The sequence below is a fragment of the Gracilinanus agilis genome, chromosome 4 (genome assembly GCF_016433145.1).
Source record: "Gracilinanus agilis isolate LMUSP501 chromosome 4, AgileGrace, whole genome shotgun sequence".
Taxonomy (NCBI): domain Eukaryota; kingdom Metazoa; phylum Chordata; class Mammalia; order Didelphimorphia; family Didelphidae; genus Gracilinanus; species Gracilinanus agilis.
The window spans coordinates 449,706,835-449,734,238 of NC_058133.1; the positions used below are offsets into that span (position 1 = coordinate 449,706,835).

At 34.8% G+C, this 27,404-nt stretch overlaps 1 protein-coding gene across 2 annotated transcripts in view; it reads right to left on the reverse strand.

The window, feature by feature from the left end:
- OLFM3 (olfactomedin 3) overlaps positions 1–11,851 on the reverse strand; it is a 66,246-nt gene extending 54,395 nt beyond the window's left edge. The window contains exons 1-3 of one of the 2 annotated variants that reach the window (XM_044675892.1): positions 11,723–11,851; positions 7,689–7,726; positions 215–350 (exon numbers count right to left, since the gene is read on the reverse strand). In XM_044675892.1, the coding sequence (XP_044531827.1) occupies positions 215–350; positions 7,689–7,726; positions 11,723–11,851 (303 nt within the window). Of the gene's footprint in view, positions 1–214; positions 362–7,688; positions 7,727–11,722 lie in introns of both variants that reach the window. The other variant, XM_044675893.1, reaches the window with a different exon arrangement.
- Positions 11,852–27,404: the final 15,553 nt, after the last annotated feature.

The window sequence follows — 27,404 nt, forward strand, 5'->3', positions numbered from 1 at the left end:
AGAGAGAGAGAGAGAGAGAGAGAGAGACAAGGGGAGTCAGACAGACAGACTGAGAAGAGAGAGAGAGAGAGAGAGAGAGAGAGAGAGAGAGAGAGAGAGAGAGAGAGAGAGAAAGAGCTGAGTTGTTTCTATCTGCTGAAGACCTATACCTTTTAAATTTTAGCATTCCAGGGGAAAAACTCTGTTTGCTAGTACCAGATCCAGTTATACCTACCTTTTCTAGTAGTTGTCGAAGCTGTCTGCTTTTCGCATCCCGGGAACATAGGTTCTGCTCTGGTGCAACCACTGTACAAATGCATCTTCCATCAGGATCTTGGGCTGAACTATACACTTGCCACCCTTCTTTTGGGCTAATCTGAGTCTAGGAAAACCAAGGACAAACACAGGAAACACAGAACTCAGTTCATAGGATAAAGAGAAGTTAAAGGTTACAAACTGTAATCAAAAACTAAATTGACATTGTTTAGGGCTGGCAGCATGGGTATAACAACTTTGTCAAGAGTATAGAAACATTTTGATCCATATATCTCTCAAAGATTGACTTTTCCCACTTGAATTTAGAATTTCCATTTGCAAAATGTTTACTGATCCCATAGAATTTCTTAGCGATTTTCATCATATTTTTGATATTTCAATTTATCTTTAAAGCTTCTAACAAAATTGCAAATTTCTAAAGCTTCCTAAAACAAACAAGCACAAACATTACCAATACTTTTATGCAAGGAGATGTGTTGGCCAAGGAATTTCAGGCACTAATAATTAACAGTCATTGTTTTATGAGTGATGTAAATGTATAAAATACTCTGTAGTTCTATCATCTTTTCCAAGAGCTTCAAGTTCCAACACACTGTGTGTACGGTTAAGTGTGTGTGTGCACATGTGTGTGTTTGTGTGTGTTTTCTCTTCAAAGTAGATAATACCAATTAAGAATATGGGATCACCTGTGATTTTGTTACATAATGAAATCATAAATCAAATTCTTATCTATCTCTTTTGTTTCTTTTTATCTTCATTTACCAATAAATCCCTTTCCCCTCTTCTTCTCGGGGAGCTTATCCTGATAACAAAGAGTTAAAAAAGAGAGGAAGAAAAGGTAGTTTATCAAATTAATAAACACAACAACCTAGTTAGATAACATTTGTGATGTTTGTTCAGATATTTTCAATAATCCCCATTGCCAATAAAACAAAGTCCAAATTCCTTGCCCTTCTGCCCATAATTCCTCCACATATAGCTCCCCCCAACTCTCTACTTCTCTTATATTTTAGTAATCCCATAAAGAACCCAACTTTTAAAATTCCAAATTGGTATTCATTGTTCCTATTATTTCACTTCCTCCGGACCTTAGCTAATGAGCTTTCTTGTTCTTAAAATGCCTCCTAAACTTTTGCTGCAATCTTTTTCTCATTTGAATCAAAAATTTCTGAAGGCCCAGCTCAAATCCCTACTACCCCAAGACTCCTAACTTGACCAACTCATTTCTTAGTAATCATCCAACCTCCAACTTTTCTAATTTTATTGACCTTACCACTCATTTGGCCCTTATAGGAACCGATTATTCAATCATTTAATCAATAAGCATTAAGTGCCTACTATGAGCCAAAGAACTGTCCCATAGAGCAGATAGATGATGCAATGAAAAAGCGAACCAATTCCTGACTTCATGGAAGTTACATTATAATAAGAGACAAAGCATGTATATTCATGTACATGTAAACAACAAACATCATTCAAAAGATATGAATTCAGTCAGAATATATATATAAAATGAGTACTTGGTAGTTTGAAAAGTGAGGGAACTAGAAGCTGGAAGATGAGGAAAAACTTTGTGTAAAAAGTAACACTTGAATTAAGCTTTGGAGAATTTGTAGGGAAAGAAATATGTAAGAAAATACTGATCTTTTTATATAAAGGGCTAATCTTCCATAATGTAGTTATAAATCCCTTGAAGGCAGGAGTCTGGCTTATCCCTTTTTTTTTTGTTTCTGGAGTGCACAGCCCTATTCCTCAGGCATGATTGAGGAATAATTTTTCTCTTTGTATCCCTAGTGCTTAGCCCAGACTCTTCAGCGTTATAAATGGATTCTTAAAAATATTTATTGAATTGAATTTTTTCAGATGATGATGATGATGAAATCTTATGACAAATACCCTAATGGAGTATGTGAATAATCATTTTATTCAGCATGTGGCCACTTTTATATTTCGAGTTCCCTAGGGACCAAAAAAACATTATATGTTTTGTTTTTCTTTGCCTCTGAACTTGGAGTTAAAGTAGAGCAACTCCTTGTTTCTTCTTGAACTTAAATATAAAATGATCTCTTTTGTCATAAATTCTTTGAGGAAGAATATTATATTTTATAGTTTATAAAATCTGTGACAGTGGCATTTGCATGACAGTGTTTTGATGTTGATATATGTGTATAGGAAGGTGGAAATTCCTTCCACCCTTCCCTGAAACATTTGGATTTTTTTCTTTTGTTAGGGTGTTAGGGTGGAGATGGGGTGCTGTTGAAATTGACCAGAATCAGCAATAATATCTACATAAAGTTTAACATCTAGATTGAACATCTTCGCTGAAGGTGAAAAGAACAAAAACAGGCAACCATTGGTGTATTTCAGTATATAGTTGTTTGGGTGTCAAAATGCAGTTGACATTTCACTTTTCATTTGGGTGTTCTGGTTTCCTGTGGACATAGCCACAGTTTCTACATCCTTTTCATATAGTCTGAAAACACATGGCCGTTTGCACATAATGGATGGATAAATGATAAAATGAACACAATATTGAGTGACCTCCAGCTAGGAAAGAAATGCATTGTTTGATTTTTACATCTGCCTGGGTTTCTCTCCTTTTGCCTTTTAGAGGAGAACTCATTTAAATAATTTGAATACATTATAAGTTATGCACTCATGCCGACTAGCAATAATGGAGACATATAAAAGCTATATCTCTGTTTTCATAAATTTTAATGAATTCCATTTGTCATAGGAGGCAGTGTGAGGAAGTAGAAAGGGTAATAGACAGAACAAGGTACCAAATTCCAGTTCCACCATTTGTAGCTTTTCAATCTCAGTTTAAAAAATTCATTGTAGCCTTAGAAAATGGAATTTATGTGATCTAGCTCTCAGTATGATTATAAGAAACAAATTATGTAGCCAATTCATTTGTTTATTTATTATATGACTACTGGACATGTGTAACAACTTTATAACAATATATAAATGTCAGTTATAATTATTATGATACATGTCTTTTCTATATAAATCACATATAAACACTGATCTCAGTTTATTGAACCATTGTTGGAAAGGATCCTCAGAGGTGATTTAGTCTATCTCTTACTCAAAACATGAATCACCTCTTCAATATCACTAGTAGGTGGTCATCAATGTTCCTCTTGATCACCAATGACAGGGAATGCACCATCTTTCAAAGCAATCTATTCTATTTTTTGATATCTCTAATTGTTAGGAAACACCCCCTTATGTTTAGTCAATATTTACCTCACTGTAATTACCACCACTGATCCTAGTTTTTGCCTTCTAGAGCCAAGTAGAACAGATTTAATATCTTTTTTTTTTTACATAAGTCAAGTCAAGCCATGTCAATAAACACTTATCAAGCATTTGTTATGTGCCAGGCAGTGCACTAAGCACTAATCACTTTGCAAACATTATGGTATCACTTTAGTTCTAGTTTCCCTTTAAAATATGTAATATGCAAACTGTTCTCTGCAGTTGTAGTCAGAAGACAGAAGCCAGAAAATGTTAAAATGTTTTTTTTTTCTTATTTTCATTTTATGGTCTCAGTGGTAATACATTCAGAAACACATAATTTAAATACTGGATAGATAAAAAATATAGCAAAAAGCTGATGCATACAGATAGATCCATACGTGTATATATGTAGATTATATATAACATATAAATATATCTATACATAAAAAGCAAATTCTCTTTTGATAAAGGAGCCAAATCTTAGTGTTCTTTCAAGTTTGTTTTGCATGATCAATTCTCTATTGCTTAATTTAAAAAGAGAAAAGAATATGAAAAAAATAGTTATACTCTAGGCCTAAAAATGAGTTTATAGTGCAGTTTCCATGAGATAATTGAAAAATGTCTCAGTAGAAATACTTTTATTTCTGTAAGTGGGTATTAATATAGTCTATTGAGGCAAACATAAGAATGATTGTTTTTCCTTGAATGAAAAGTATATATTAAAAGCTTACTATGTGCCAAATAAAAATTCAGAAAAAGACTTTCCCTCTGGAAGTCTAGATTCTAACAGGAAAAGATAGTATAGAAAGAGAAGAATTGCTAGGAAAAGCAGTTTTAGTCTAGGACATCTCAGGGATGATGAGTTGATGTACAGGGCAGTCAATTGATATCCATTTTCTAGAAGCAATGGTACTACTGATTTCTGTATTGTTTTAAGAGCAAGGAGAAAAAAGTGGATCAAATGAGACATCAAACAGATGATGAGGTGGCCCAGATGGCTGGCTGGAAGGCATGTGAAGGAGAAGCATAATCTGGAGCCTAGGACCAGCTAGTAGATATAGTAGGCTAAATGGACAAGCATATACTAAATCAAGATAATTGGGTCCTATGAAAGGATCTTCAAGTGTGAATGAGAAAGAGAATATGGATCCTGGAGTTCTATGGCACAGAGATCTGGTGTAGAATACGTTGCTGCATGGAAGGTGAAGAAGGATAGCAGCAGAAGGCAGATGAAAATATGGTCTGAGTAAATGGCTAGAAGGCTGGCAGAAATATGAAAGTGTGATCCTCTTTTCCTATAATTGGATACGGTATCTCACAAAGCTAAGAAATAATTACCAGTCATTTGAATAGATTTTCTTTGTGAGGAGGGAAAATGAATTGCCTAATTGTATTGTTAAAAAATCCAGGTGAGTCCACTTGGCAAGCATGAATACTAGTGCTCATTTGCCAAGTTTTAGATCCTCTGGCACATTATAAAATCTCAAGGGAAAATGACAGCTCTTCTTGAGATTGAGGGTAGATGGAAAGGTGGAGAGTTAAACAAGGGTTTCACGTTCATTTATCATTCTCTGAATCTGCTGAAGAGAATAATGATCTCATTGGTTCATCCAATTGTCCAGCTGTAAAAGTAATTAGTGAAAGCAATGACCTTTCTTCTAGTTAACTGAATGAACTAACCCAGGGATCTTAAAATTATAGTCCTCCTGATAGTTGTTCAAAAGCCTCTGATCTAGCCTATGAAAATAAAACAAAACAAAAATAAAATCCCCTCCACTAAGGGAAAAAAACAAACAAATAAACAACAGAGAGACAAAGGTAGTGGGAAAGATACTACCTGACAGTGCTGTGGACTTCAAGAAAGGGACTAAGAGCCACTAATAAATAAGGCTACTTTTATGACTATATCTAGCCTCTCTTCTAATGCTGCTTATATGCTGAAAAGGGGACAAGATTCCAGCTTTAGGGATTTATTATATGGCTTTTGAAGGGCTGGCAAAAGTCTAAACTAAATTCAGTTTTCCTGGTAGACACAGTTTACTTTCTGATGTCAACAAAACTGAAGGCAAGACCTCCCACTCTTAGGCATTCCCAAATTCTTGATTTTTTTTTATCATATGGGGGTAGCAGAATCTAACAGTAAGTTTCTATATTTATAAGGAGCTGGGCACTGTTATCTTCACATATACCTAGACATTGTTACTACTGATGTTACTCCCTTTGAAACTTGTTTATTAATTAGAGGAACCAGTGACCTATTTAATATTTTTTAAGGAACTCATGAAATTGATAAGGGGGCTCTAAGAAGAATTAAATATAATTTTAACAATTTGATTTTTTGAGTTTGGATTCCTTGCTCGCTTTTTAATTATAAAGGAATGCTACTCAACTCTTAGGTGTAGGTCCCTTTTAGTAACTTAGAGGGTCAGCTGATACTTGGCTTTTGTCACCCTAGAAGGCAGAATTGATGAGTTCATGAGAGTTTATGAAGGCAGTGATCATCACTGACAAGTAGAGAAACAGAAGTATATTTGATATGTGCTGCATCAGCGTTTAAGTATAGATGTATATGTTACTGAGGCAGGTACTCTGCAGTTCTGAGTGGTCCCAACAGAAGATGGGACAGTCACAATGAATCATTTAATTCTTTAGGCAGCTTCAGATTTAAACTTCTTCCAGAAAATATAGGACTATTTTCTCTAGTAATTTACTGAGTTATTTACTTCCTTTTTCTCTCGATATGGATCTATCTATCTATCTATCTATCTATCCATCTATCTATGTATCTCTCTCTACCTATTTATTTATGTATCTACTCTATTATATTTCTCACTTTAGCACATGAGTATGCCTTTTAGTCTGGAAATTTTGTGGCCTAATAAATCTGGCAAATTAATAATGTATATCAAACAAAATTTTAAGGTTTGCAAAGCACATTAGATACATCATCTCTTTTGATCTTCACAACTGCATAAATCTAGTATTATGAATATCATCCATGTTTTGCACATAACAAAACTGAGGCTAAGAAATTAAATTTTTGTTAATACTCTTTTAAAAAATATATATATATCCCTTCAACTTCAGTGACAATGTGCATATTTATTACATACTTTAATAATGACAATTCACATTTTCCTGGTCCCTTACAAATATTTAAACAATTCATTTCATTTTGTCCTCAAAAGAGCCTTGAGAGGTATATATATATAATCTTGTTGTGTGACCTGGGGTAAGACATAACCTTTGTGAGTCTGTTTTCTTACCACTAAACTGAAATAGTTGGCTGGCTAGTAAAATGAAAAGAGAATGGCTCTAGAGGCTGAGGACCTAGCAGAATCACTAGCAACCAAGGATGATTACTACCTCTGTGACCTTGGGCATGTCATCTTCTCTCCCTGAACCTCTGTTTTCCCTTCTGTAAAATGAGAAGATTTGGCTTGATGGCTTCCCAGATCCCTTCTGGCTCTGAATTTTTGATCCTCTGACTAAATTATCTCTAATTTGCTTTCCAACTCTTTGTAGTCGATGATTCATATTTACCTCATTTCCTCCCCTCAGACTTCTATATTCAGAGGACCTGGGTTCAAATACCATTTCTGATCTTTATTGTCTATGTGACCTTAGTAACTTGACCTCTCTGAGACTCTATTTCTTCAGTTATAAATAGAAAGGATTGGATAAAATGGAGACTGAATTCCTTTTCCTGTTCTACATCTGAGTCTACCTATTCCCTAAGTCCTATAGGAATTTTTATATTATTCCAAAACTGATTTTTGTACACAGTCCTAAGAAGATAACTAATGAGGGAATAAAAAATCTACCACCAAACATCCTAAATAAAAATTTAGGGCTTTTCCTCATGAAAATTTCTTGTTTCTACCTTTGCATGATTTACTTAAAGATTTAGAAAATAAAAGAATACGACTGTACATGAAAAAACAAACAGAAAAAAATGGCCAAAGTGATCTCTGAATTGAGGAAAATGAGTAAGGAAGAAATGAGAGTGGGATGAATGTTTCTTGGGTTGTTTCCTGGGCATTTTCAACTGTTAGGAAAATTGATAAATTCATTTAAAGAGAATTGATTTGAGGTGAGAGAGGATGAAATTTGTTTAAAAGGACAAAATAAATAGTTTGTCATTAGGTTCCTTTGCAGACTCTCCTCTCCACAGTGGTGCAGCTAGCTTCCTGAAAACAGCTGGCTTCTGCTGAATGTTTGCTCTCTTTTTAATTGCTCTTTGCTGGTTCTTTCCCTGCAAGGAGGTCCCAGCATGGGAGCTGGCACAGAGGCCCCACTTTGAGAGGAAGTTACTCTGCCTTCTGCATGATCACAGACCAGCGCTAGAAGGCATAAGAGCTGAAGGGTAGCTGCAGAGTCCTCGCTTCTAACCTCACTCCCTCCAACATAGATGGAATGCTGATATGCCACAGTAAATAGATGGAAAGATGAATACACAAAGCCCTATAGGAGAATAAAATAACCTGGCCAAGTTTTCAAGATGTTAAGAAAATTAAGAAAGCAAGGAAGAGAGAGAAAATAAGAGAAGAGAAAGATCAAGAAAAAGAAATGGAGAGAGAGATCGAGGGAGAGAGAGAGAGAGAGAGAGAGAGAGAGAGAGAGAGAGAGAGAGAGAGAGAGAGAGAAGGTAGAGGAAAGGAAGAGAGAGAGGGAGGAAGAGAGAAGAGAGAGAAGGAGGGAAAGAATGAAGAAGAAAAAAGACAGGAAGAGGAGAGGGAGGGAGAAAAAAGGAGAGTGGGGAAAGGGTGGGTGAAGGAGGTAGGGAGAGAGAAAGACAGGCACAGAAAGTTACAAAAACAGGAAGAGGGAGACAGAGACAGAGCAAGTCAGAGAAAGACAGAGACAAAGAGAGAGACAGAGATAGAACATGTATCCTCAAGAATTTTACATTCTTCTGAAAGTTTATACCATGTGGTCTCTCCCAAAAACATTTTACCCATCTGCATGGCACATGCCCTGAAATTTCATGACCACAGAGCTTCATTTTTATAAAGCAAATATTTGATGATATTACATATTAAGTTGTTTTCAGTCACTATGTGCCATCACAGGGACTACTCAGAATCCTACAGAAGGATAAAATAAGCTGGACTTGTTTTCAAGATCTGAGGCAGCTACCCACTTGGATAGTCATCTCCTCAAACCCTCAAGTCCTTATTTTACAGATGAGGAAACTGGGGCACAGAGAGAGGAAATTACTTGCTCAAGGCTCCATAGGCATCAGAGCTGGGATTTGAGCTAGAGTCTTCTGACTCCTAATCTAGCATACTTCACACAACATGAACCTTTTTCTTATATGCTGAGGAAATATTGGTTTGGGGAGGGATAAGGCAAAAGAAAGGAAGAAATAATCTAACAATTTTGATGAACAAATTATTGCAGAAGGGCAGATGATGAATGGACTGTAGCACAAGATCACTTAATTCCTGCCTAAAAGGGAAAGTGGGAGGAGAGAGTGTGCAGAAGGGGCCCACAAAAGATAAACTATCAAACTTACAGTTTTGTACAGAGAAATATGGCAGAATGAGAATGCTGACCTACTTGGGAAATCTAGGTTTTGCCATTAACTAACTACATGTGTGGTCTGAATTAAGACATGTGAGCTTCAGTTTTCTGTTTTCCAAATTGATGGAACTTAGGCTGTATAATCTCTCAAATTTCCTTCCAACTTTAGCATTCCATTTCCATGATCAGAAGGATGGGGAAAAAATTCACCACTGAATCCAAAGGTAGAAGATATTTTCTTGATTGGCCAAGATCATTCAAGTTCACATTTGATATATGTTCACAAATGGGTCACTAGAATACTTCTAATTTTGTATACCATCTCTAATTCTGACACTGACCTCTAGACAGTGTTTCATAGTAGAAAGACTTTAGAATCAGATCAGATGTTTTGGGTTTGAAACATCCTTAATCCTTAGTTCTAGGGCCTTCCCTTTATTATTTTCTATTTATTTTGTATACAGCTTGTTTGTACATTACTGTCTGATTGTTGTCTAGATTGTGAGCCCTTTGAGGGTAGCGATTTTTGCCTTTATTTTTTTAGTACACAGCATAGCCCCTGGTCCATTGGAGGTTGCTTAATAAGTTTACTGACTGACTGACTGAATTTCATGTCTGCCACACATTACCTGTGTGATGCTGGAAAAACAAATGAAACTTGGCCCTCCATTTTTTCATGTTAAAAATGAGGAGTTTGGGCTTTACTATAGGTCAAATCTCATCTTCCACTCAATCTGTGATCCTATGATTCCCATGTCATTGATGTTTCCTGGCCCAAAGTGACTGTCATAATTCAAAATTAGTATATACCCAGAAATTATGCATTGCTTTTTATCATTTGATCCAAAGGTAATCTAATGAAAAATGATAGAGAAGAAAAAATAATTCCATGGTACTTGCAAATGTCCTAGGGATTCTAGACAACTTATAATTGTTAATCATTTTAGAAATTCATTTTTTCTCCTTCTTAACATTTCATCCCACTTCCTCAATCCCAAAGCTAGCTTCTCCCTCACTAGCTATGCAAATCAGCATACTTAGACACAACACACACACACACACACACACACACACACACACACACACACACACCCCTAAGAACTTTGTCAGTTTAAAACAGTGGGAAAATACATAAAATACTTGTTTACTAAATTATATGTAAAACTGGCTAGAAGGAGTTAATACTGCATTTAATACTTTAAACTTGTATTTAAGTGCTTTGGCAAGGAGAGAAGCTGGTTCAGTGAGTCTTAAATTTACTCATCTTGACTTTTAAATTATGGTTAAATTTGACTTAAATCTCTAGTCATTTGGGTCCAAAAACTGCTTTTGGTTCTAGCTCTCCTTACTTTACACTTGTTCAGTTGGGAGGATCCTTGTTTTCCAGCCCAACCTGGATGTACACCTGGCTCTGCTCACCCCAAATGACCTGAAGTAGAAAATTAAGATTCAAAGACACACTAGATATTCAGATCATCCCTCAAACACTGGGGGAATCTGGTATGTTATGCAATTAATTTGGTCCTACTACACTCAATTTCTTAATTAAATATTGATTGATAAATTAATCATTATTAGGCTCTGCTATCACAAGTCTTAGAAAGTATAGGTCACTTTTTGATTAATATTTAATTTTTCCTGCTATACTAGAATGCCAGAATGGAACCCAAATCCCCAAAGCTTTCACTAGTTCTTTAGGTTTCATTCAATAACAGGGAAATTGTCTATTGAAAATTTGTGTGTTTGTTTGAGGAATGGGGGTGGAGGAGGACTCTATATGTGATCTGTTTTGAATGAGCTTTGATTTAAATTTTTCTTCTCTAAGGTTGACAGAATAGTTAACAGAACATTAAAGCATGTTTTCAGAGTTTTTGCAAGGATATGGAAAGGCTTGTGAAAACACTTTCCCTTTCATTTTGGGTGAATGGAAACTTTTGAGATTGTAGATGCAAAGATAATTTTTAAGAGTCAAACATTCAAAGAAGATGCTACTAAAAATGAATCAGCTCTCATTTATATTATTCCTTAGCCTACTTACAGATCTTAAGGACAGACTAAGAATTGTTCAGGTTTTTAAGTTATATGTATATGTATATATGTGTGTGTATATGTGTGTATATATGTATACATTTATACATAAATATATATTTTTTTTTTCATGAAGTTGATTTCCTGAAATCCTTGCAGAGGAAGTCAGGTATTACATCCTGAAAAAGAACTTACTGAAAACAATAAAACTATAGAAGGCAGAAAGCTTAAAAATAGTCTAATGTTTTGTATTATACTTCACATTCGAAGAAAGCAGCACATACATTTGTTTGATTAAAGAAAAGAAAATGAAACTAAAAAATAACAAACATTCTGTATTTCTTAAGAAAAGAAAAAATATCCAAACTTTCAAAATATTAGTGAAGCTTTTCATTTGTAAGAATTTACTGAACCTAGTTTTATATTCTCTTTTACAGTTAAAGAGCCAGCCCACATTCGTCCATGTGTGTGCATGTGTAAGTATAAAACTATAAAGTGGTCACAGAGAAACATGCATGAACAGAGTCACAGTTCAGAAATTACCAGCTAGAAAGCAAATCTGCAAATAGAAAAAAAAAACCTCTATCTTTGTGGTTTACCACAAATGGCAAAAGAGTTGAACAACCAGAAACCCCCTGAGATCTTTAAATGCAGCCGAGTTACTTACTAGAGTATCTGGCGTGGAAGGTCTGGTGGTGTTCAATCCCACTAAAGATGGGAGAGTTTGGGACATCCAGTTTGAGATCATGGCCATGGTGCTGAGGACAGCACCCAGCTTCAGCAGTGGAGGACTCATGGCTGTGGAGCTAATGAGTTTTCATAGTGACTGATTATGATCCTGGTGCGGGGCTGGCAGTGAGAGGCGTGACTGCAGCACTCCACATCTCCAGAATGAAAACAGATCCACTTTCTCAGATCTAATCACCCGGGAAAGCACGCCCCCTCACCCCCAGTAGAGTAGACAGCTCCCTCCCTTGTTTAAGAGAAATTTGGCTTGACCACCAAGGTACTCTTAATATAGGTTTATAATTATCATCATTTGGGAAGAGGGAGGAGAAATGTTTTTTTCCCCCCAAGCTGCACTATATAATCAATTACCACCAGTAGAGTGTGTCCACTCTGGGGGTTATATGAATATAATCAGTTGCTCTTTACTCTTAAAAAAATCCACCTTTGTGGAAGACTGCCAAAGTGTACATTTCATGCAGCAAACTTAATATCTACATTTGTCTTTGGGGACATAGCAAACAGCTTTTAGGCAGAGCACAAAAACAAAAGCTGAATAAAAAATGTCTAGGCTAGCCGGACATAGATATTATTATTTATCTATAGATAGATAGTTGGTATAAGAATCTAAACTTCCTGTACTCTTTTCTTTTTTTTTTAATGGTCAAAGATGAATAGAATAAAAGTTAGCACCAACTGGCTAATTATTCTAGTTATGTAAATTATTTATTTCTATAATACTAAGAAAATAATAGCTATGCATGGGAGCTCCAGAGAATAGTGATGCCTGATTAAATATCTATTCTCTTTGGGAGAGGTACCCTGAATTGTTTAATTAGTGTAGTGGCAAAGCATTTAGGACTTTTGGGTGTCAATTTCAATAGATGAACCCCTAAGCATTTATTAAGCACCTACAACATGTCAAGCACTAGGATAAGAGCTGGGGACACAGAAACAAAAATGAAACTCTTTTCTGTCTTGGACATTATTTTCTGTAGAGGGAGATAACATATATGCATAGAAGGAAACACAAAATAAGGAGGTGGTAATTATTTTGATGGGGAGGGATTATTAGTAACTGAATGAGGATGAAAAAAGTTTCATGTAGGAGGCAGAGTTTGGGCTAAACTTTGGAGGAAAATGGGGATTCAAGAGTCAGAGATGAATAAAGAGTTCCTATGAGATAGTATTTGCAAAGTGCTTAGCATAGTGATTGGCACATAGCAGACCCTATACAAATACCCATTCCTTTCCCCCTTCCACGTATGAGGGAAAACCTGTGCAAATGCCAAAAGATGGGAATAAATGAAATGCCAGGTAAAAGGAAAAGCAAGAAAAGCATTTTGACTAGACCAAAGTGTGCGTGAATGGAATTAATATATAACATGAGTAGAAGGGTGAATTGCTATCAGTTTGTGGGAGACTTAAAATACCAATCAGGGGAGTTCATATCTGATTTCAGAGCTAACAAGGAGTAACTGAAGTTCATTGAGAAGCAGCGTGATATAATGGATAGATCCCTGGATTTGGAGTACAGAGAAAAGTGGGTTTCTGGCTCAGATATTTACTTTGTGATTCAGGGCAAATCATTTAGCACTTTGAAATCTATTTCCTCATTGATAAAATAAAGATCCCTCCCAGTTATACATTCCTACAATCTGTTTCATAGGATTCAATTCATAGAATGCTAGATGTACAACTGAAAGGGATCTTAGAGATCATCTAGTCCAATGCTTCTCATTTTACAGATAAAAAAAAAACTGAGACCCAGAGAAGTTGAGTGGTTTGTCACAGTGGTTCCCAAACTTTTTTGGCCTACCTCCCCCTTTCCAGAAAAAAATATTACTTAGCCCCCTGGAAATTAATTTTTAAAAAATTTTAATAGCAATTAATAGGAAAGATAAATGCACCTGTGGCCATCACCGCTCCCCTGGATCGCTGCAGCACCCACCAGGGGGTGGTGGCACCCACTTTGGGAATCACTGGTCTAAGATCACAAGGTAGTACATTGCAAAGTCAGGATACAATCTGAGGTTTCGACTTCAAACATCTAATATACTTTCTATCATGTCAAAATGCATTAGTATATTAGGAATAATGCTGCCAAAAAACCTTGTTGAAAATATTTCACTTTGCCCTAACCCAAAGCTTGGGCACTATATAAAAGCAATTGTGTTCCATTTCCCTCAGTACAATTTGTATATTTTTAATAAGAATGCAAGCTGAGTACAAGGCATGTATTAATGGTATTCATATGGAAAGGAACCTGATTACAAGAAGACAGAATATTGTTTTAGTCCCAAAGGAATGTGCAGGAGTTGTTTGTTTCAAGATTTTGCTGCCAAAGACATAGATTTATCTTAAGCAGCTCTGGCAGGAGAAATGGACAGAAATCTTTGATGAAACTGAAAGAGATACATATTTATAGTCATGTAGATGCCCCTGACTTCTGTAAACAGAATTAAGCTAGGGCGACTACTGAAATACTTTCAAATCCTCCCCACTTCTACTCAGAATCTAGGATACATCAAACAAAAATCTCTAAAACCACAGTAAACTGAATTCAATTGGTCCCTGTTTTTTTTTTAAACTAAGATAGAGAGAAAGCCAATTATTGATTCTTCCCCATCAAATTCAAGAAATACAGAACTCAGTAAAGATGATAGTATAATCTGATAAATCCCCTAGACCTTGAAAGAAGTAACAATACTTTCTTAGAGATAAATACAGTTTCATTTGTATCCCAGTGAGTTGACAGCTAAGTCAAAAGTGAGTTTCAAAGACTGGGTGATTAAAGATTACACTTGGAGCTCTACCTGACAATAAAGGAAAAAAATCTTTTTGAAAGTTTTAATTTCTGAAATTGCAAATGAATACACAAAGTAATTACTGGATAATTTAAGATGCAACAAGGCAGATGGCAATTACACTTATTAATGAACTATCAGTCTGAAAAAGAATAGCTTCTTCAGAAGAATACAGGATTGAATGTCAGGGGAAAATAGCAGTATCATTAGCAATGATAATAACAACAAAAACAGCAATAATAAGCAAGTGATTGGTGGAATGTCATCAAGTTTCACTGAGTTGTAAATGGCACCAAAGTAAAGTAAAAAGTCAGTGACCTTAATCCCTGACTGACACTAATTATGAACAAGATAACTGAGACTCAGTATTTTTCAATCAAATTTACAAAGTCCAAACTATTATCCACACAGTCTAAATATGGGATCCTTTCTAGCCTTCTGCTTTGCTAAATAGGATTAGAAATCTCTTCATTTTAGATTTTATATAAAGAAACCCAGTTAATTCATCAGCATCACTTTATAATTAACAAAAGTTTTTTTGGGACCTGAATCAATTTCCTCTATATTTAGGTACTTCTATATCTAGGTGTGAAATATATTTTCCATAAAACCACAGAGAAAACCATAGACAATTAGCTGTTGCATCTAATATCTTGGTAATCCTTTCTCTAAATTTAAATTATACTGGACACTTTGTTTTAGCCTCTACCCAAATCAATAGACATATAACCAACCAAACAACAGTACATTATTGCTCTTAGAATGCTAAACTATATTGATATTATTTTCACTCATTAGATTTTTAAAATATCCTGTTCTTTTATTACCCCTTGATTTTGTTTCTTTTTTTACAACATAAATCTCCAATAAATATTTAACAAGGAAACAAAATTGGCTGGGAAGGTTTTGTAGACAAATACAAGTCATATTGACATATAGTGTCACAAGAATTGCCTTTCCCCTGAATTTGTCACACAGTAGAGCAGCATAGGGTTGTATTACAAAAAATATTTTAAAATAGGTGTGTGTGTGTGTGTGTGTGTGTGTGTGTGTGTGTGTGTGTGTGTTATATGGAAGGAGGGTTTGAGGGAAATTGACTTCTGCCAAGTGTAATAAAGGAATCTAACACATGGAAGTTTCAACTGAAAATTTGACTACTTACTCAATATGTTATAGAGGAAATTCTGGGTTTAATTCAGGTTAGACAAGATGTCCCCTGAGTTTGCTTAAAACTCTAGTTTCTGTATGTTTGTATGGTATTAAAAAACAGAATGTTCATTATGGCATGTAAGGTGGTAGAATGGTAATATTTCCATAGGTGTACAAAGAGAGTGGACCAATTATAATCTTTTGAGCTGGCACAATAGGACCATGATCAATCCACACCTATAAGTATTATAGTCAAATTCTTGGGTAATTTTTCTGTTATCATCTACTGGAAATCATGGAACAATGTAAAAGTAGTCAAAGGAAAGAGACAAAAAAGTTAGAAAGTACGGCTCATAAAAATGAAACAGAGGCCAAAGGATTGTAGAGAACACTTATAAATCATGGAAAATTTCCCTAAAATGAGGATGTGTAGAAATATTAAACATATAAAATCATGCAACAAAATGAAATTGACTATCTTAATAGACAAGAACAAGTTACTAGTGTTGGAAGCATTTCTGAATAAACTATGTATAGTCAAAAAATAGTCTTGTGAGAACAAAGATAAGAATTACAACCAAAATAGAAAATTAAAAAACAATGAGAAGATATGTTCTCTTTTGAAGACAACTTTAATGAAACTTCTTATAGAATTCATCAACCTTGAAAAATGCAAAACAGATAAATGAACAGACATTGATATACATTATTACCATTTCCTAAGGAAGTTTAACTCACCTAAGGCATTTACTACAATGAGAAAAAAAAAGTCTAAAGCACTTTATACAAAAAGAAATAAAAAATACAAAACAAAACTCCATTCCTACCAAAGAAAGCTAATACCAATATGAAAGCCAAGGCAAGTGTGAGGTTGGAAAATAAACTCATTACAAGGAGAGTAGATATGATCTAATAGAACAGTGAGAAGTAGAAAAGAGAAAAAATATTTGTAGAAAATTATCTTCATAAAATTAAATATATATATTGAGAATACCTTTTAAGGAAAATATAAGGGAGTAGGCAGACTTTAGAAAGTTATATATTTTATAATAAATCAAATCTTTCTTGTTGCACCATTGAGTGAATGGTCCAGAGATGTATGTGTTTGTTGATTACAGAAACAAACCATTTGTTTTGATAGAGGAAAATGTAAGCCTAAAATGTATCTTCCAATAAGGTGTTCCTACTACATATATTAAGATTGTAAAAGATATAAATTCAAAAATAGAAATCATCTTGTTCAAGATCCTCTGACGAGTAAAGTCATGTTTTTCTAAGACAGAGAGAAATATGTTCAATAAAAACTTGGTTCATGACCTATGTTTAAGATATTCCTCTTTGAAAATAGCACCAGGCTGATTGCATAAAGCCCTACAACTTTTCAGTTCTCTAAATCAGTGCCATATTAATTGATGAAAGTTTAGCCTGATAATAAAGTTTGAAAAGAACTTTACATATAGTATCTCATTTATTGCTTACAATCACCTAGTGAGGTAGGAGCTATTATTATCCCTGTTTTACAGAAGAGAAAACTGAGGCTGAGAAAGATTAAGTAACTTTCTAGAGTCATATAGTTAGTGAGTTTCTAAAGTAGTCTTCCAATTCAGATACTTCGTACTATCTATCCACTATGCCATCTAAATGCTTGACTTCAAAATAGGAGAAAAAATAATAAGTGGATGAAATAAAATCATGTCCTTTGAATAGTATAAGAGAGTCTGTGCAAAAGGATTAGTATTTACATGCAAGCCTACTGGAGGAAGAAGAAAAGGAGAAGGGAGAAAGAGACTGACAGAGATAGAGAAACAGAGACATAGAGAGACAAAGAGAGAATTAGGTACTTTGATATAGTAGAACTGGACAACACTTATAGCCTTAACTCCTTACTGTTTTTTATTCCCCTAAGTATTTGAATAGCATTAAGACATCACGTGAGTATCTGACCTAAGCTTACCTGTGGAAAGTTAGCAATCTGGTTCAATTCATCAAATATTTATTAAATTCCTATTGGGTCGAGAACACTGCTAGGCACTGGAAAAAAATAGAAAGTCTAGAAAACATCTGCCATCAGAGCTTCTAGTCTAATAAAGCTGAGGCAAACACAAATAACTACAATATATAATAATGCTTTTCCTATACCCCAAGCATTTATAATTTCATGGAAATAATTATAAAGAATCAAGTTACATAGAGGATAAATTAAAAATAGATATAAAACATAAACTACTCTAACATTTTTAGCTTTTTTACAATATTTCTCTTGTTACCTTTACACACCTATTACACATTTCTTGACTTCATGAATGATGTAGTTTTGTCAAAATTGCCAATTATCCATGTTTCATAGAGGACATATAATCTCTCTCCTCAGTGTCTTTCACAGGCTGAGCCCTCTGCCTGAAATTCCCTCCCTCCCTAATTCCATCTCTCAGAATCCCTAGACTCCTTTAAACTTCACCTTAAATGCTGCCTTCCATATGAAGTTTTTCCTCATGTTCCCAACTACTAGTAATTAGTATTCTTTTGCTTTTTATATATTTTATATCTCTTTTAATATCTACTTGCTCCTTTTTCTCCCATAAAATGTAAATTATTTGAGTGCAGGGACTATATCATTATTTTTTTTTCAAATCTTGAGTGCTTAATAAGTGCTTGTCATTTGGCTAATTGATTGAAGGAAAGGCAGGTGAAAATACCTGGATAGATGAAGAGGACTAATATGGTAATTTACTATATTTATCTTATTAGCATTGGCAGTCAGGAAGTTGCTTCTTTCTGATCCTTGAATTTAACCCTTTCTTTATTCTGCCTCAGTCCTTTAGCTTTACAGGGGTGGAGGTGGGGAAGAAAAAGGAAAAAGTTAGTATTTCTTAAAAAATAGAGTTATAATTTTAAAAAAAATAGGAAAGCACTTTAATGGAAAGATTTTTGTACTCTTATCTTTGCCTCTAGCTGGGAAACTGATTAATGCTCTTAAAGCCCCAGAGAATTCTCCCGGAACAGCTGTTGTTCCATTTTCAAAGTAGAGGGGAAAAGTAGCAGCGGGAGGGAATTATGTAGGGAAAGCATTATTTTTCTTGTTTTATTTTTTTCCAGCCTAAATTGGAGAATGGGCAAAGCAGAAGTAAACACAGTGCCTGGCTATTATTTGGATGAAGAGGAAGCAGCAGAGTGGGATGGCATCACAATAGACTGAAAGTAGATTGTTCCTGTTCTGCCTCTACCAAAGAGGCTCTAGGCATGCCATAAATCTACTCTGAGCCTCAATTTTATCATAGGTGAAATATGGATATTTGACCATATTTAGGCTTGTTTCAAATCCACACCTTTTTTTATTTTCTATATTCATAGTAGGGAAAATGGGGGTAGAATTAAAGTTAGAAATGTGAGGGAAAATTTGACAAGGGCTTGTACCAGGGCACACAAGCGTGGCAGTAAAATCTCTGGCTCCTGAGGTGGTTGATTTTATTTGTTTGTCTTTGCCATAGAACAGTCTGTTAATATTGGTTTGCTATTATTAAACACTTCTAGAAATATTGTCCATACGGGGCAGCTGGGTAGCTCAGTGGATTGAGAGCCAGGCCTAGAGACAGGAGGTCCTAGGTTCAAATCTGACCTCAGACACTTCCCAGCTGTGTGACCCTGGGCAAGTCACTTGATCCCCATTGCCTACCCTTACCACTCTTCCACCTATAAGTCAATACACAGAAGTTAAGGGTTTAAAATAAAAAGAAAAAAAAGAAAAAAAAAGAAGAAATATTGTCCATACACTACAGTTTTTGCTGTAGTTTTAGAGATAAAAGAGACCTTTGAAGACATCTATTTCAACCTCTTTATTTTGAGGAATTCAGGACTCAAGTTGTTAATTAAGTGACTTGCCCAAGGTCAGACAGGAAGGAAGGAAATAATTATTTATCAACTGTCTGCTATATGCCACACATAGTATGATGATTATCTAATTTGATCCTCACAAAACTCCCATAAGGTAGGTACTGTTATGATCTCTATTTTATGGTGAAGGAATTGAGATATAGTTCATATAGATGAGGTTAAGCGGCTTGTCCAGGGTCAAGTGAAAAGTCAGTTGCTTGAGATTGTATTTGAATTCTGTTCTTTTTAATTCTAGATCTGATCTCTAACCACTACCTGGTCTAGAGCCTAGGAAGTAGCACAGCTAGGATTTGAACTCAGGTACTCTGACTCTACATTAGAACATATACATACCACAGATTCATATATAAATATACATTATATATGTGTGAAATGTTATATATGTCACTAATCAAATCAGGGCAAAAAAGAGTAAAAATTAGTAGAGAACCATTAACAACTTCTGTCTTTGCTTATTTTTTATGCTTTCTGTGCTCAACACTGGTCCCATTTTCATCAGCTGATTTCCTACCCCCATCCATCAAAACTGATCTCAAATGTCGCCTGTGATGTGAAGGCTTCCCTGATCACTTCTGGTTGTTATCTGCTGTAACCTCCAGACCTCACATAGCATTTCATCCCTCCCTCATGCGTTTAATCATATAATATAGTGTATTATTTTATTTTGCTAGTATTTTTATCTCTAATAATCTATAAATTTCACGTGGGAAAACACCGCAGATGACCCATACTTTTATACTTCCTAATAGTTAGCACACAATAGATAATACAAGTTGTTTTTTTTAACCCTTGCTTTCTTAGAATCAGTACAAGTATCACTTCCAAAGAGTGGTAAGGGCTAGGCAATTTGGATCAAATGCCTTGCCTGGGATGACACAACTAAGAAGAGTCTAAGGTCAGATTTTTTTAAAACATTTATTAATATTCGTTTTTAACATAGTTACATGATTCATGCTCCTACTTTCCCCTTCACCCCCCGCAACCCCCACCCATAGCTGACATGTGCAGGGTTTCCACTGGTTTTATCATGTGTCATTGATCAAGACCTATTTCCAAATTGTTGTTAGTTGCCTTGGCGTGGTGGTTTCGAGTCTACTTCCCCAATCATGTCCACCCCAACCCATGCGTTCAAGCAGTTGTTTTTCTTATATATTTCCTCTCCTGCAGTTCTTCCTCTGAATGTGGGTAGCGTTCTTTACCATAAATCCCTCAGAATTGTCCTGGGTCATTGCATTGCTGCTAGTATAGAAGTCCATTACATTCGATTTTACCACAGTGTATCAGTCTCTGTGTACAATGTTCTTCTGGCTCTGCTCCTTTCACTCTGCATCAATTCCTGGAGGTCTTTCCAGTTCACATGGAATTCCTCCAGTTTATTATTCCTTTGAGCGCAATAGTATTCCATCACCAACATATACCACAATTTGTTCAGCCATTCCCTAATTGAAGGGCATAACCTCCTTTTCCAGTTTTTTTGCCACCACAAAAAGCGCAGCTATAAATATTTTTGTACAAGTCTGTTTATCTATGATCTCTTTGGGGTACAAACCCAACAATGGTATGGTTGGGTAAGGTCAGATTTGAACCCAGGACCTTCTATTTCTATTCACTGAGTCATCTAGCTGCCCCCACACATGTCTTTAATTGAAATGAATTGAGTTTTTGCTTTATGACAGAACATCATCATCTTCACCAAGGAGAGAGTAATGGATAACATTTGGGCATCTCATGTTTTCTACCGTATCTTTTTTCTCCATGATTTTTGGAGATTATTTATGTGGTCTCTGCTATCTCCCACAGTTATATAGCACTCGAAAGCTTACATAGTTCTTTTTTTTTTAAACCCTTACCTCCCATCTTAGAATCAGTACTGTGTATTGGTTTCAAGGCAGAAGCGTGCTAAGGGTTAGGCATTTGGAGTTAAGTGACTTGCCCAGGGTTACAAAGCTAGGAAATGCCTGAGATAATATTTGAACCCATGCTCTCCTATATCCAGGTTTGACTCTAACCCCTTAGTCACGTAGCTGCATTGTAGACCTTCAGACGAGGTGCCATTAATTTTGTCAATTTTCAGATGAGAAAATGAGATTGATAGATTACCCAGAGTCACAGAGCAAGTTGATGAGGCAGAATTTGAATTCTGATCTTCCTTATTCTTGTCTAACTCTCTATCTACTATGCCTCTTGATTTTCACTTGCACGTGTCTCTAAAGATAAAATGGGTCAGAAATCTTTCATTATTTCCACTGTGATTAAATGGGCCCCAGATTTGCCACTGAGGTTACCAATCTCAAGTGTGACTCACTCGCTTTGGCCCAAGCATTACTGCAAACTCCAGGTTATAAACTGTATTGGAATACCCGAAGCCATCATTATGACCAATGCTTCCCATGCTCAGATCTGGTTCCCATCATTACCATAATTGATTTTAATATGGAGGTGGCTGAGGAGGAGATGGAGATTGTTAATATGAAGAGAAGAGGACAGAGACTTGGATCTCCAGCTGTTGGTGTCCCATGTCAGGAAGTCTTAGGGTCCGTAGCTTATTTCACTCTCAGCTCCTGTGGAGAGCTGGCTCCATATTGATAAGGATCCCTGCAGCTTTGCTGGGGTTTAATTATGTCCTTGGTCTGGACCCTACAGGGGTTTTTATATTTAGTCAAAGAAGCATTTAAATTTTCCCTGATAAGTATATCTCTTAGGGTTAGTGCTCAGCATAGAAGGTCCAGATTATATCATCAATCTGTGTCCAGATATTTAGTGCTTCTTTGTTATCTATGGAATCAGTTCCAATTTCCTCATTTTGTTATTCCAGGTCTCCTTTTATCTAATTCAGTTTGAAATATTTATCCTTATTTCCCATTACTAGCCTCTGGAAATCCTCTGGTCAGAGCTCAGATGCTGCCTCCTTAATGAAGCCTTCCCAGTTCCCTCTAGTTGTTAGCATTCTTTCCCTCTTATAATTTCTTTGTATTATTTTGTATAAAATATATGCATATATAACTCATAATTACTTATCTGTGTACATGTTATATTCTTCACTCTCTCCCCCTACAACACTACCTACCCTACACTCCTCAAGAATCAGGTCTGTTTCCTCTTGTCTTTATGTCCCAAGAACCACACACGATGCCTTTCATGAGTAGGTGCTTAAACAAACATTTTAAAAATTGAATTGAATATGATCCAGTCAAATGGTCTTTCCATTATTGCATGTGGAAACATCTTACTCAGTTCTACTTATACTGTACTGCCAATATGCTCACCTCTAATTCCCTTCCTTACTCCTTCCTATCTATCTACATTCTTTAAAGTTCCACCTAAAGAGCTTCCTTCTCCAAAAGTCTGAAATGATTCTTGCTCACAAATCCCCATAGAGAGTCCCTCTGAACCCTTCTTTCCCCTGAAGGGTTTAGTTGCTGGCTATATCACCATAAGGTACTGATTATAAACTTTATAAGAATTATAGTTACTAAGCAATGGAAGAGACTGCCTCATTGGGTATAAACTAGAAATAATCAGAGACTAGATGACTACCATTGTAGAGGAGGTTCCTTCATTAGGTAAGAAGTTGGATTATTTGACTTCCAAATGGCTTAAGTACTATATAATTCTAATATTTCCTATACATGTGTCTTGTCTTTTCAACTAGATTATTAGCTATTTGAAGGTAGGGGTTACATTAAGTTTCTTGTATTCCCAGTACTTGGGACAATTTCTTAAAGACAGTTTGAATTTAAGACATATTTGTTGTATTTTATTTTTCTAAGTATTGTGAAGCCTTTGCTGATTGCCCCATAGGTAATGTATACTTCCTCCTTGACTTACTTTTTATTTATTTAGCTGTATAAAACTGCACCCCATCAAAATGCAACTCCTTGAATATAAGGGCTATTTTTGTTGTATTCCTAGGGCTTTGCAGATGGCAGCTCTTCAAGAGAAAAGATCTTAAAATGAAAAGGAACTTAGAAACTATCTAATTTAACCCTCTCTTTCTAAAAATGAAGAAATTTTGTGCAATTGAATATTAATCAATCTGAAAATAATTTTTCTTGAAGATAGATGCAAAATAGAAATATAATAATTCCACTTTTTTCATTGTCATTTACCAGTATCACATCTTTGTGTAATGGCATGTTTGGCATAGTGCACTCACCTCAGACTGCCCTCAGACTAGCCAGTGTGGAATCCCAGAGAAAGATCATAGTCATATGGCCATTCTCAAATTCCCTTAGGATTTTAGGGATCCTTTTGGCAGAGGGGGGATATACTTCCCATTATAATTCTTAAAGTTCCATAAGACACTATTTTTTAAATGATATAGCCATTCATACATATGACCTTAAATTAGATTTTAATTTATATCTTAAATATAAACATTTACTTAATACTAAAGACAAAACAACAATAATAATCATAATATCATAGCTAAACATATAAGGAAGGAATAAAACATAAAATGAAGGAATACTAATCACTACATTCAAGGACATATGTACAATTAGGTTATACTGTTCTACTAATGCACTCATCTTAAGTGGAAGTAGATGCCTATTTGTGGAAATAAGGTAGGGAAACACAAAATTGGGGAAAACCAATATATTTAGTGTAATTCAATTTTCTGGAAATACAAACCTCAATATTTCCCTCCAGATGAGAATCTAAGACCCAAATTGTATTAAGTGTTATGCCAAGACTTATAGAACTATTAAGTACTTACTAAGTGCTGTTTCTGGAGTCAGGCAGACATGAATTCAAATCCAGCTTCAGAGACTCGCTAACTGCATAACTTTGGGAAGACTCTTGACCTTTATTTGCCTTAATTGAGTCATCTTAAAATGGAGATAATTATAGCATCTATGACCCAGAGTTTCTCTGAAGATCAAATGAGATAATATTTGTATAGTACTTCATAAACCTTATAGTGGTATATAGTTGTTGTTGTTGTATATAGTTGTTGTTGTTGTTCTTCTTCTTCATTATTATTATTATTATTATTATTATTATTATTTACTAGAAGTGTCAGAAAAAGAACTTGTATTTTATTTTAAGACAATAGAAGACTTTAAAGTAGTATATAATTATTATTATTATTATGTACTAGACAGTGTGAAAAGAACATGTATTTTATTTTAAGGCAATAGGAAACCTTAAAGTGATATATAGTTATTATTATTATTATTGTTATGATTATATACTAGTTAGTTGCAAAGAAAAGAATGTGTACTTAATTTTAAGGCAATAAGAAGCCATTGAAATTTCTTGAGCTTGGGGATAGCATGGTCATTCCTATGCTTTAGGTTTATCAATTTGATGGTTTAGTGGAGTATAAATTGGAAAGAGAGAAATCTTGATGCAGAGAAACCAATTAGGAAGCTACTACAATAGTCAACACATGAGTTCATGAAGGCTTAAACTAGGCTAGTAGCTATGAGGATGTAGAGAAGGAGATGGATTACAAATTACAAAGTAATTACAAATTACCACATTGAACACCTATCCAGATTGGATAGATTTAATTCTGATATATATGTATTTTTTAACTCTTAACTTCTGTGTATTGGCTCCTAGGTGGAATAGTGGTAAGGGTGGGCAATGGGGGTCAAGTGACTTGCCCAGGGTCACAGCTAGGAAGTGTCTGAGGCCGGATTTGAACCTAGGATCTCCCATCTCTAGGCCTGACTCTCACTCCACTGAGCTACCCAGCTGCCCCCTCTGCCATATATTTTTGAGTCTTGTTTTCATATCAAATGGTGGTTATTCCTTTCTAACAAGGATTTGTTTCTAATAAATATCCATTCTCCAGAGTTTTTACCAAGTTATGGATAGATATAAATTATATACATATACCCCAGTTAAAATTACTAGAGATGCTAGGCTAGGATGGAAAAATTAAAAGAAAACTAATTTATTCTTTTAATTTTTATTGGTGATAAAGAATCACATAATTTATCAAAACATTCAAATGTAGAACTATATTCTATACTAACTATAGTAGGTTGAGATCAAGCATGTAGGTGCACATTGATTCTTGCACATCCTTTGTATGTCTCAAAGTTTGTCTTATTCAAGCTCAAGGAAGATATAATTTTGCTCCTCATTATTATACTCCTTCACAAGATCTAACACTGATGGATTAATGTCTTCAACAGGAGATCTTCCTTGATGCTGTAATTGCCACTGGCTTTAGTTAATTGAAATAGCATTGTATTTTAAGTTAGAGAACCAAGGTTTAAACCCTGGCTATACTTCTTATTCTCTGTATAATTTTGGGCAAATAAAAATCTTACTGTTCTTCTCATTTGAAACTTCCTCATTTGTAAAAGAAGAGGATTGTTAAAAATAATACCCAAAGTCACTACCAGCTCTAAATAAAAAAAACTAGGATCCAGAGTGCAAATATAAACTAAGTTGACAAGTTCATCCAATCCCAAGACTTAATTTCAGATCTTATGAAATCTCCCTAAAGCCATTTCTCCCTTAGAATGATCTAAACAATTGTAAATTATACAAGGACAGAGAAAGTCAGAAAAAGAGACAATAATACAGAGAAAAAAATAAGGCAGAAGAGGAGGAGGGAAGAGCAAGTGGAAGAGAATGAAGAAGATAAGGATAAGGAGGGTCTTGATGAGGAAGACAAGAAGGAGAAAGGAGAATAAAGTGAAAAAAAGGAAAGAAGAAAAGAGAATAGAGAAAAAATAAAAATGAGAAAAAAGTTGGAAAAAGAAGCAAAGAGAATAGAGAACAGAGGAGGAAAAGGAAAGACACAAAAGGGAATATTGGAGAAAGAAGCAAGGAAGGGAAGGAAGAAAGAAAAAATGATTTTACTTAAGTAACCAAATTTCAGATTTCAGTTCTAGCTTTTTAAAAATGTTCCTATTATTTATGAATAGTCATGTTGAAAGAATTAGTCCAATAATCCCCCATTATTTTCAACAAAACTCTTTATCTTTTAGCTTCCATGAAAAAGGAGAAAGGGCAATTGAATTTCATCAGCTACAGGTATTTATCAATATTTACAATACTAGTAATTATTTAGTCTTGTACTGAAAATATGGTCAGATAAAACAAAATGCCAATGGTTTCCAGAAAGCTATATTTAAGAAATACAAAGTATAAATAGTAAACAGTGAAGATAAAAAAATTAGTTCTACTTTTAAAAAGCTATTTTGTTGGAAGTAAAAAACAACTATTTTCCTATCTTCATTAAAAGAACCACTGATTTGGGTTAAAATGAATTTTCATGTGTGAGAACTAATGCTAAAAGGGAAAATGTTTATTTAAATGACTTTACTCTATTAATTGCCTGCCAAAGGGGGAAGAGTTTGCTTTGGCCTCATGTAAACATCACAATTTAAGTATGGGATCAACAGATATTATAAGAGGGAAAATATATAATGATATATGCTTTTAGCTTGCAAGATTAGTACCTTTTGTAATGCTTTGCTTTTGCTTTACAAAACTCATATGCAGTTGGTTAAATGTCATAGTATGTTAGGAATTAAATTTACATTTTAAAATCTGGTAAATGTTAATTAAATATAGTTGCTATAAAAGAACTTCAGAATAATAGTACTTCACAAACTATATTATGTAAATCGGAATTCTTCTATTCATATTAATATTTTTATTTTATGTACCCCATATAACAATTACAAGTTGAATTATAATTAAATGATAACATAATTATCATTAATAATTTATTCTAATATCAAAATTGTTTTAAATAAATAATGAGCTCATCTGAACTTTTGAATATTGGTTGCTTCACTTGCT